This window comes from Rhineura floridana, chromosome 1, assembly GCF_030035675.1.
Source record: "Rhineura floridana isolate rRhiFlo1 chromosome 1, rRhiFlo1.hap2, whole genome shotgun sequence".
Classification (NCBI taxonomy): domain Eukaryota; kingdom Metazoa; phylum Chordata; class Lepidosauria; order Squamata; family Rhineuridae; genus Rhineura; species Rhineura floridana.
In genome coordinates, this window is record NC_084480.1 from 118,718,003 (window position 1) to 118,730,397 (window position 12,395).

Consider the following 12,395-nt stretch of genomic DNA (forward strand, 5'->3'; position numbering starts at 1 on the left):
CCTGAAACATGCTAAAAATTACTGCCTCTATAAAAATCCAACCATATTCAAAGTGGAGAATATAATTGCTCCACAGGCACACACTTTTGAAAATATGGTTCCTATGTAGCACAAACAGGGCTACTTTGATTTAATATTCTGTAAGAATAAGAAATTAGGTTGCAATTCAGCCGGTGAAGAGTAATGATGATGTTACAGTAAGCGCTAGAACTCTGACCTGCAGCACTGCAAACTTGGAGGACAGCAACTCAACCATTTGTTTGAGTACCTTTGATCCACAAAATTACCAACATTTTAAACATTCCTTTATTACGTTTTATCCTGCCCTTCCTCGAAGGGACACAGGTACATATACATGGCCCTCTCATTCTTCATTTCATCTTGTGACAGCAGGTTAGGCTAAGCGATAGTGAACAGCCCAAGATCACTCGGGGACCATCACAGCTGAATTGGAATTCAAATCCTGATATCTTTACTTACAAAGCCATGCTCATAGGGGTGCTGCCATGTCTGTGTGAGCACACACCATATTTGCAATCATGTGACACTTGTCTCCCCTCAGCCTCAAGATACCGTCATATATGACAGGAGCACAGGGGCTGCATAAAAACACCTAACGTTTCACATGCGGGACAGTCCAGTTTTGAATCCAGGGTACAGCCCCACACTAGAAAAGGTGGTGATGCTCTCCTACACTCTGGGACAATTGGAACAAACAGTAGGAACACTGTGTGGGACAAAAGTCTGCCTCCTGTATGTGCCACCTACTCTTTTTGGCCTCCCCCTGGCATCCCATGCTATCAGTCCCCTGCTGCTATGTTGCATCCCCTTATCTCCATTCCCAGCCCTTCCCATTCTTTCCTCTCCTTTACACACTGTCTTATCCTCCTGCCCCCAACTGACTGCCTCATACGCCATGACATAAGCAACCAGTCCACTAGTCATCCTGACAATACAGGGAAACTAAAAGGGTAGAGCGTGGGAGACCATTGGCCCTGAGCCTGTGCATTACACATCCTGCCCCTCCTCAGAATCCTATGCCAAGGCTACCTGAAGCCATGTCATATTACAAGGAGGAAAAGGAATCCTATCCTGCCACTCCCCAGCAAGAAGCACACACAGTTGTTAAAGTCATAAGTTTTGTTTAACATATCTCCAGATTGGAGATCCTGAAAAGAATAGGCAAATGTGGGACTGCCAACCTGTCACACCAGCACAGCTCATAAGAACATAAGAACAGCCTGCTGGATCAGGCCAGTGGCCCATCTAGTCCAGCATCCCGTTCTCACAGTGGCCAGCCAGGTGCCCGGGGGCTTAGACATTGGGTCTACAGCTACAGTCTCTTATGGCTCCAGTTCCACCTTCACTAGTTGCATAACTGTCTCTCTTGGAGCTAAATCCTGCCCAGGACAAGCAGAATAACAATCTCATGGAGATATGACCAGAAATATCCTGATCAGAGCTGCTGGTCATCAGGGCCTCCCTCATGATCTGCATGGAATGGAGTGGGGGGTGGATCCTGTGCCTGTGAGAGAGCAGTCTATGGGAAACAAAGGAAAATAAGCAAGAGTAATTAGCTGGAGCACATAGTCCCTGAACCTCAGTGCACAGTAAGTATTTGTGAGGGGAAGGAGAGGAGAGAAAAGTGAGTGGTGCCACCTGAGTACACAGCCAAGTGCTCCTTCCTCAGCTTGTCCCATCAGGAGGGCAGTGACTAGAGACTATGGCTATACTTACCCTTTATCCAGTAGGAGGTTGCACTAGTAGTGCTCTTAATGTGAGGTGATAGCTTGTTCTGTTCTATGCATACAGGCTGTGATCCTATAAGGCAAAGGTATTCATGAGTGTTTGGGTAGTGGTGCCAATGGTTTTGAATGGAGTGCCTCACCTTTGCCAACAAAGGATTTGCCTGCACAAGGAGGGAGAGAATTATTCTGTGTTGTAGTGCCAAGCTGTTGGGGTGGTACAACGGTGCAGTTTAGATATGATACAGTACTCATCTATAACAAGTGTGCGGGGGGGATGAGGAACAGTTGATGCAGTTACATTTTTGTAGCATGATTGCTCCCTGCCCTTGCTTACCTGTACAAGCTGCTCTGTCCTGGCACCCCCACTTGTGGCAGTGGAGTAGGGGTTGCTGTTGGGTCTTTGTTTCTGGAGTTTCAAGGGGAGGCACCTGTTAAGGTTCCAGGCAGAGAACTATTATCAATGTGCTCAAACTTCTCTGGGTAACCTGGAAACAGGCTGCTTTGTGTAAAGTGTCCTTCCACCAGAGTTCTCTCTTCCATGCTCTAAGTGTGCATGACCTGAGTTCCAGAGATATATAGCCGCATCCCCTACCATATGAGTTATGGTCTTTCTGTGTAAAGCTCATATACTATCGATGGTGTGCTATGACTGGGTGCTGATATACACCATATATATTCTGTGACAGTGGTGTGGATAAGCTGGCAAGCAGCTGTTGTTTTTCTTTTCATTTCCTCTTCATTGAGTTGAATAGGAGGAATTTTCCCTACAATCACCACAAAGTCAGTGTAAAGTTTACCATTGGTGGGACCCTATTCAGGATCTAAGGCAGTGTAGCATATTGCACAAGTTTACTCCTCCCCAGTTTTTGGCTGCTGTCAGGACAGTGTTGCACCAGCACACCCATGCAGTTATTCCAGCATATGACATGTAGCTGCAGCATCTCTCATGCTTCCATCATATCCTACATCGTCTCAAACAGCCATAACTGAAATATACGATTGCACTCTGTGAGATGTCAGAAATATGTCCTTAGCTATGAAATAATGTTTCTAAATCTATACTAACAGTGCTGCATCATTTAATCTAGTTTTTAAATTATTTAATCTATTTTTTAAAATTATTGTACTCATAGAACATTTTTTGCAAACCATGCCCACCTGTCCCACACCTGACATCATATATGACATTAGGAATGGGAGAGGTACACACACAATTGGATTGGCTTTGCAACTGAGTTCCCCATGAGGAACTCGATCACACAGCTGATCCTGCAGAAAACAGCTTTGTCAGCCCTATGCTCAAGGCTTGCAAAGCACTTTGTGCTGTGCTTCCCAAAAACACAACAGCCAGCTGGTTGTTAGGCATTTGAGGTGCTGCACAAAGCATTGTGCAAGGCCTGTGCTCAGAGCTTCCCAAGTGATGAGCACAAGGATGGCAAAGCCCCTTGCGCAAGACCCCAACAAACAGCTGGCTGTTGGACACCTGGGAAGTGCTGTACAGGACTTTGACAGGAGGGCAGGGCAGCCCACTCATCCATTATCTGATGTCATAATGATGTCTGGTGACTGACAGGTGGGTTGTCCTGCCCATCTGTCAAAGTTGGCCCAGGGGGATGGGGATAGATAAGGATCTGTCCCACTGGGCCAAAAAAGTTCCCCACCTGTTATAGAACCTCTTTCCCTTTAAGAAATTGGAAGATGTATGAAAAGTGATGCTAACAAGCAAAGAACACATCAGCTGTTCCTGACACTTATGTCACCATTAAACATTTGCCTTCAAAAGGGAGGCGGGGCAAACCCACTATACTGAACAGTGTCAAGTCTGCTTGGAGAACAATTGCAAAGCACTTTGGTTAGAATCTTCAGTCAGGCACACCTTTTTTTTTTTTACAAGTTCAGCTTGCTCACAACTAGACTGATCTACAGCAGAAATGTGCAAGTCAGTTAAAAATATTCTTTTAACACACGTATACACACACACACACAGAAGGATTCTCTCATCTTAATGAAGTGTAATTTGTAGTGCTAGTTTCTCAAGACGGTGAGGGAGGGAGGGAGGCAAAGGCAATATCAAGGGCTGCTCTGTTGTGACTGTCTGCTGTCTTTCCCCTTCTCACTGGCGAAGGGGCACCAACTTCCCAGTGGAAAGAACATTAGATGCTGTTTTTTTTCTGTTTTGTGAGCATGTGACTCTTGTTGTACTTGTTGTGTTTTATAAATGTTGTTGGCCATTTTGAGAACTCTACCTAAATATAAATCTAGTAATTAAATAAATAAGAAGAAACTTTAAATATGGTGTTAATCTAAGATAAAAATATTAGCAAATTCATGATCAACCACATATACAGTAGAGGTCTTCCAAAGACCTTTGATACTGAAACCTTAAAAAGAAAAGTGTTCCAAGACTAGTTTAAAGGATGATTGATATTACAGAAACCTGGAATAAAAATAGATATGTTTAAAATATTTATGTAATAAAAACACCCTCAACATAAAAGGCTACAATAAAGTAGCACAGCAGTATCAGAAAAAAATAACAATTCTACAGAGCATAATATTATATACATATTCTTTGCTTTGTTGAAAAGATATGGACTCTAACAACCTGTAGCACACTCACATTTCAGGTAAAACATCAAAAGTCCACTAAAAAATTTAATATGCAAACAGTAATGTGTCTACCTTCAGGTTTTACATGTTAAAAGTGTGGGCACTTTGGAAAGAGTGAAACTAAAGGAATAGGAGCACAATGAGAGTTTTAAAGACTCATTTCAACTAAGCAGGACTTAGCTGATACAGAGACTGATCAATGAAATATATTAGGTCAACGATTTAAAGTAAGGCTGTATAAAGATCAGCATGTCAACAGAAGTCTGGTCACAGCACACTGGATTAAGCAGTAGGGTCCCTGACTAGGCATGAACATACAACCTGTGCCCCTTGGACCAACCCTGTACTTGGACCACAGCATTAGAGATGCCATCCAAGTTCACCAGTCTCAGTCCCAGAAACAAGCTTCAAGGTCTCACTTAACATCAGTGGTGGCTGATGCACATTTAAAATGGTAGGGGGGAAAGCAGGGAGACCAATGACAGCCAGAGCCTATGACAAGCAGAGTCAATTAATTCCAGTTTTGTCCCCTTCTTTTTCCCTGATGACTTCTACCTACAGCGGCAACTATGGGACTAAGGAGGAGAAAGATGACAGTCTGTGCCACCCCCTGGATTGGTTGTAAGAAGGCAGGCAGGTGGGAGCAACTGAGGTTGGTGGGGCAATTCCCCTTTTGCACTCACAGACCTGCCTCCACTGGTCAATGCTTGTTTCAACAGAGAAATAAGCATTTGAAGCCCAGAATGCTTTTATGACTTAGATTGAAATTTGAGCTGGAGAAAATTTGTCCCTGCTTTGAAGGGCTTCACTCCAGAATAATGCTGCATGCCTTGCAGTGGACCTTATTGACCCAAGGGTTCCCTACATAGATGGACTTTTGTTCCCCCAACCCCCCCCCCAGCAGCATTTTCTCTGGGTGCACCATCAGGAATGAGACCCTATGAAAATAGATGGAAAACTTACCTATTTGCACAGGCTGCTTTCTGAGGTAAGGGGTAATTCTTTGGTAATTTCCTGAGTCTCAAATGGGCACGAAAAACTATCTGAGTTCTTTCTGATTTGGGGGTGGGGGTGGGGACACTCCAATCATGTCAAAGCGGCAGGGAGCTCAACCATCTTTCCACAACATTTATGTTCCACTCCCAGTGTGATGTAGCTGTTCACACAAGAGATTTAGATTGGTCCAAAAAGGGAAACCTGATGGCCTCTTTCATTAGACTTATGGAGCCTTGGTGCTTAGATTTTGCACTATTATTTTAAATGATATCTGAAGTGGAGATGCCTAGCTCTCATCATCTCAGCAAGCACTTTAGGTGCAGCAGCTCAAGCCACTGTGCAACTGCTACTAAACTGGCAGCTAAAGACAGGACACTAATTGGAAGCTACAATTTGAAGATTTCTCTGGTTCCTTCACATTGATATGGAAATCCAGCCTTTCTCACTCTGTAGCTCTTGGCCGTGTGCACCTCTCCTCTCTTCCCACTGTCACCCTGCTTTTCTTCCATTCACAGACTTCATATTCTGTAATGTAGACTCTACATACATACAGTGTTCTCTTCATTCCTGTGGGCCACACCCTCTTCCACCTGACACCTTCCTCATGTGCAACACACAAATCCATCTTCACTTGACAGACTCCGTGATCGCACTCCTTTCCTGGGGTCCAACTAAGCCACACTCTCTTTGTCTAAGACTGCATACTAGCACTGCAAAAAAAAAGCAGCATTAAGCAGCCCAGTCAGTAACAGTGAGACTCAAAATAAGGAGAGGGTGTCATTCACTGATAGAGCATCTGCTTTGCATACGGAAGGCCCCAGATTCAACCGAGGGCTAGAACATACCCCTGTTTAAACCCTGGACAGCCACTGCCTGCCAGTATAGATAACACTGATGTAGATGGATCAGTGGTCCGGCTCAGTGCAAGGCAGTTTCATATACTCATAGGTATGGTTGCCAGGTCAGAAGCATCCCAAAACCTGAGATTTTAGGGGCGGGCCCAAGTGATGTCATGGGGCGGGCCCAAGTGATGTCATTAAGCATGATACATTAACCATCAATCACAGTTGCTTGGAGCTTACAATTAAAAAAAAATATCTGACTGGAAATTAAGCTAGACATCTTAGCTAAAAGATGGAGCCTGGGTAGGGAACATTTAATCTAGCCTACTTGCTTTCGACAAGAAGGGTTTAAGTGCCTTCAGGCCAGGCCAGTCACCAGAAGGCCACTGTAGGAAGAAAGGAGCCTAGTGTTGTGGAGATGTTAGATGGGAGCATTCGGGAGTAAAGATGGATGCCCCTGAAGGCTGCAATTCTAAACACATGTACTAAGGAACTAAGCCCCCATAGAACTCAATAGGACTTACTTCTGAGTAGATATAGTTTGGATTGTGCTGTTGGTAAAGCTTGACTAGGGATCCTCTGCAAAGACATCCATATCCAAGCAGGCTTGGCAACTCCCTGCCTGGAATGCCCCGCCCTTATCTTTTAATGTGGCTGCTCCAAACCTCTTTACAGATTTGACCCTTCACTTCAGAAAGAGGTCTGAGAAATGAGTAAGAGTAAGAAGATTCTCTACCCTTTCTGTCTGCATAGATGCCCTCATCCTTCCCCTGCGCCCAGCAGAAGCTCTGGGCCAGGCGGGGCACAGTGGCATGTCATAGAGGACACCTCCCCTTTCCTGGGGTGTATGATTTGTCCTGGCCCAGAGCAGATTTTGGGGTGGGCACCCCCAGTTACTTATTTTTTTCTACGTGTTTTTGTCCGTTTTGATTTTGCATAGATGCCCGTCTCCGTGCCCTGCGCCCAGCAGAAGCTCTGGGCCAGGCGGGATGCAGTGGCATCTCATAAAGGACACCCTCCCCTTTCCTGGGGTATATGATTTGTCCTGTCCCAGAGCAGAGTTTGGGGTGGGCACCCCCAGTTACTTATTTTTTATGATTTTATGACATCATTATATATTTATTATAATATCAGAAGCCTGATATTTTGATTGCATAAATGTATTGTTATTCTTGATGGGGAGAGTCCCCCAGTCACAGTGATATATCATACAGGGTACCCCAACATATATTTTGGGGTTCAGAGACATGTTAAGTTTGGTTTGAAGTTGCTGTAGTTGTCAACTCTTCTTTTTTAGTGTTTTGAACTTTCAAGCAAATATGGAACTGGGAACTAGGAACCAACTTCAGCGTTGTATCAGTTAAATAGATTAAACAGTCACAGGGGGGGGGCTGACATTTTGGTGTATATCTCGGGAACCAGACCACCTAGAAACTTATTTTTTTTTAAATTGAAGCTGAGAGTCCGGAGATTAAGGGGTGCTAGCTGGAGAGCCCCCAAAAAACTGGAGACTCTGGCCAAAAACCGGAGACCTGCTAACTCTACTCATAGGTCCAACAACAGTATTTCTACTCCTGCCCCCTGCATTACCATTAGCAACTCCACTGCAAAATCCTTTTCTGTGTTCCAGTTTAGATAGGGGGGGGAGAGAGAGAGAGAGAGAGAGAGAGAGGTGGCCATTGTACAATGCTACTTTGTCCTTGCATTGAATTAACTTTTTTTTTCCTTATTAGAAATACAGCAAAGCAAAGTAACAATTTAAAAAAGAAAAAAACCTTTCTTATCTTGTCTGGCTCCTTCGATGGCATTGTATCTTGGCACGCTGCCGCAGACAATGCCTTGAAATGCACATTTGTGCTGTGTAGGCGTGATGACTGAGTGCCCTTGAGGCACCTCAAACAATGTGCAGTCACTTCTAGTCACTACTAAGCAAGGCTAGTGCCATACCTGTTATGACAAGAATGACCCATTTTTAGGCAACACACCTCTGCCTCTAAACACGCACTTTACAAGTGGGATGAGCCTAGCAATAAAGGCTTCAGGTGTTGTCAGGTAGGAGCAATATTTCCTACAAACACCAAGGAAGAGTTTAAAATTCAGAAACAAACAGTCCTCAGCAGGAGATTCCACTTGTGTTCTGCTTTTTGGGAAACAAGTCAGTTCTTCAGAATTTCCACAGACATTTATCATTTGTAAACAGAGAAAATACAAAAACTGTTGACTGACCAGGTTAAAAAAAGGCACAGTTGTCAGCTTAAACCTGCCATCTACTGTTAAGAGACAGCAGATCACATCCCAGCTGTGCTGTACTCCTTCAAACAAATAGTTTCTTCTCCCAACAAGCTTCTTTCCCTTGAAAGAAAAAAGACAGAAGCCCAAAGATGCAACTAAGCACACTTTCCTGCCATTTATTAGAAGAACTGACAAAAAAATTAAGCATGAAAGTCATTGACACTCTTTAGAGAAAAGGCAATGCAGTGCAAGTTGGCCCACCTCAGCAACTTGGCAGCAAAAGGAGAAAGGGGGGGACTTGTCTCAGTACACTTTAGCACTGAAACCTATGTCTCAGTCCTGTACTTGTGCTGCAATATCTCATTCCACAGTTGGGGTGGAGAAGGGTTATGTGGTGCTATCATTTGCACCTCATTAGTCTTCGGCTGGAGCTTTGAGAAAACTGATATTCCCTCTACATTTTTACAGATGCTTCTAGTTTACCAGTTCATGACTGCACTATGCCAAAAGCCTTCCTGCCACTAAACTGCTTGCTGGCATGTACACGGAATTCAAAATTCCAGAAAAAAGTATGCCTGTGTGGTGCTTACTTCCCTGATTCTAACGTACTTAACATATAATAATACTTAAATGTTTATATAGTTTTAAATATTCAAGACCAAAGCTTCAAGACCTTCAGACAATCTCAGTGATCTTTATAACCGGCTTGTTACATAGCTCAATTTCACTATACCTATACTGTAGAAGAGTAGCTGAGGCTAGAAGATTTTGGCCTGGTTTGGACAACTATTTGAGACTTCCCTTCTCCTTCTTCCAACTTCATTTTCACAGGCTCTCACAGTTTAGTGCTATGTCCGAAGCAGGGATCCCAGTTTAAAACACACTCTAGTGAGTTTCATAAGAACCCAACAACAAACCATGGGTTATGTAGCCAGCTTGTTGTTGTTGTTGTTGTTGTTATTATTATTGTTATTATTATTATTATTTATTAAACTTATATACCGCCCGACTAGCAATAGCTCTCTGGGCGGTGAACAACAAAAAATACAATAAAATTACACAGTAATACAACAGAGCATATAAAAAGTACAAAATCTAAAATCAGATTACAACACATTTAAAATTAAAATTAAATTAACTTAAATTAAAATGCCTCGGAGAAGAGGAAGGTTTTAACTTGGCGCTGGAAAGATAATAATGTCGGCGCCAAGCGCACCTCCTCAAGGAGACTATTCCACAGTTCGGGGGCCACCACTGAGAAGGCCCTAGATCTTGTTGCCACCCTCCGGGCCTCCCTATGAGTTGGAACCCGGAGGAGGGCCTTCGTAGTAGACCGTAGTGTACGGGCGGGTTCATATCGGGAGAGGCGATCCAACAGGTATCGTGGTCCCGCGCTGTATAAGGCTTTATAGGTTAATACCAACACTTTGAATCTGGCCCGGAAGCATATTGGAAGCCAGTGCAGGCGAGCCAGAACAGGTGTTATATGCTCGGACCGCTTGGTCCTTGTTAGCAATCTGGCCGCCGCATTTTGCACTACCTGAAGCTTCCGAACTGTCTTCAAAGGTAGCCCTACGTAGAGCGTGTTGCAGTAGTCCAAACACGAGGTTACCAGAGCATGTACCACTGATGTGAGGTCCTCCTTACTCAAATAGGGACGTAGTTGGGCTACCAACCGAAGTTGGTAGAACGCATTCCGTGCCACCGAGGCTACATGAGCCTCAAGTGAGAGGGAAGAGTCTAAAACGACTCCCAAACTACGAACCTGCTCCTTTAGGGTGAGTGTAACCCCATCCAGAACAGGATATATATCCACCATCCCATCAGATAAACCATCCACCAACAGCATCTCGGTCTTGTCAGGATTGAGTCTCAGTTTGTTAGTTCTCATCCAGTCCATTGTCGCGGCCAGGCAACGGTTCAGCACATCAACAGCCTCACCTGAAGAAGATGAAAAGGAGAAGTAGAGTTGTGTGTCATCAGCGTACTGATGACAACGCACTCCAAAACTCCTGATGACCGCGCCTAACGGCTTCATGTAGATGTTAAAAAGCATGGGAGACAAAACCGAACCCTGCGGGACCCCACATTGGAGAACCCACGGTGTCGAGCAGTGTTCCCCAAGCACTACCTTCTGGAGACGGCCCGCCAAGTAGGAGCGGAACCACTGCCAAGCAGTGCCTCCAACTCCCAACTCCGCGAGCCTCATTACTTGATGGTCTCCATGTTTTAAAAAAACATACATATAAATATATAATAATATAAAAACAGAACAAACAAGCCTTGTAACAGCCACAGTAAGACTGGGAAAAAATATTTTAAAAGTTAAACTAACCATTGTTTTAAAACAGGATTTCAGATCTGGACATAACGGTAAGCTAACATGGGATCCTTTAAAAAAAATGAAACTCTGCCAAACTCCTTCTTCCAGCCACACGGAGGAGGAGAGTACACAAGTCTTATGCTTCATTTGGGCTAATTGCCCCTTGTTCTTTTATTTTATAAAAAATGTGATCCTGCCCTTCATCATAAAATATCTCAGGTCAGGTAATGATAATTTAAAATACAGCAAGGCTTAGCAAAATTATTAGAAAATAAAACTGTCAATATATCTATCCCAGTACAGGTCTTATACTTCAAATGCCTGGTGGAAGGGAAAAGTCTTCATCTGACACCAAAAGATGGATTAAGCCATCATGGTAGCCATGAAATCCTGAGTGTAAAAATTCCATCTTACACTTTTTCAGGGATTCTCCAGGTCCCTCAGCCTCATTTCATGTAAACATGGGCTTCCTTGACTCCTTGCTACCACCAATTCACACAGAATGCTTTTAATACCCCCTAGTAGTGTGTATAGAAGGCTTTAAGCATGAGATGGACACCATCACTGAGAGACAGGATAAATCTTAAACTATGTTGGTAGGTTTATTAAAGGGATACTCTTTTCAAAAGGGAATACTGATACTTATTTTCGGACTTTAAAGGTGTTTGCTGATAGGTTCTAAAGACTCCAGAGACACAGTTGCTGACACCAGCCTCTAAGTGACTTTCACCTCAGACTAAACCTCCACCCCGCCAATTATTCCTCAACAACCCAGTCCAGCTACTGGCACCAATCTGCCTTTGTACCCCAAAGCTCCTCTGGTTGCACTCCCAGCCTCTTCGATAATTTAGCCAGTGTTAAAATCCCACTTCTGTCACTTCCCTCTGGTAAGACCTTTTTTCAGCTTCTGAGACCTATTCAGTCATTGGCTCCCTTCTGATCTTCACCAGACAGCTGTTAACAGCACCCTGGGTATTAATATATAGGCCTCAGTTCTTCCCTCGACTGTTCTCTGGTGTTATTCCTCACATTGTCCTCAACAACCAACAGCCTATCTCCTCAACTCCAACTACCACAGACTGCTCTCCCTCACTGACAGTTAACTCTCTACAGCCTGGAACTTCAAGCCAATCAGAAATAATTTACCTGATCCAGGCCCCATCTAAAAGGCAAGCAAGCAACCACTGCTAAGAAGGCTTGTAACAGTGTAACAATGCAAGGCCCCATGGCAGTCACATATAATTTTTGTTCTAAACACAAACATAAAAATATACACAGCATTTCTCCACATACTTCAAATGTCTGGTGGAAGAGAAAGGTCTTCATCAGACACCAAAAGATAAAGTATTACGGTTGCCAGGTCAGAAGCATCCCAAACCCTGAGATTTTGGGGGCGGGCCTGAGTGATGTCACAGGGCGGGTCCAAGTGACATCATGGGGCAGGTGCAAGTGACATCATGGGGCAGGTCCAAGTGATGTCATTAAGCATGATACATTAAGTATCAACCACGGTTGCTTGGCGCATACAATTCATACAAAAACATTTATCTGATTGGAAATTAAGATAGAAAGGTTAGCTACAAGATGGAGCCTGGGTGGGGAACATTTAATCTAGCCAATTCGCTTCTGGCAAAAAGGGTTCAA

General features: G+C 43.9%; 1 protein-coding gene across 7 annotated transcripts in view; it reads right to left on the reverse strand.

The window, feature by feature from the left end:
- The window catches only part of BNC2 (basonuclin zinc finger protein 2), a 626,204-nt gene that overhangs the window by 528,118 nt on the left and 85,691 nt on the right, over positions 1-12,395 (reverse strand). Inside the window, exon 2 of one of the 7 annotated variants that reach the window (XM_061630417.1) lies at positions 8,423-8,548. The exons of 4 other annotated variants lie outside the window; for them this stretch is intronic. In XM_061630417.1, the coding sequence (XP_061486401.1) occupies positions 8,423-8,548 (126 nt within the window). Of the gene's footprint in view, positions 1-1,737; positions 1,822-8,422; positions 8,549-12,395 lie in introns of those variants that run through there. 2 more of the 7 variants (XM_061630519.1, XM_061630427.1) reach the window with 2 other exon arrangements.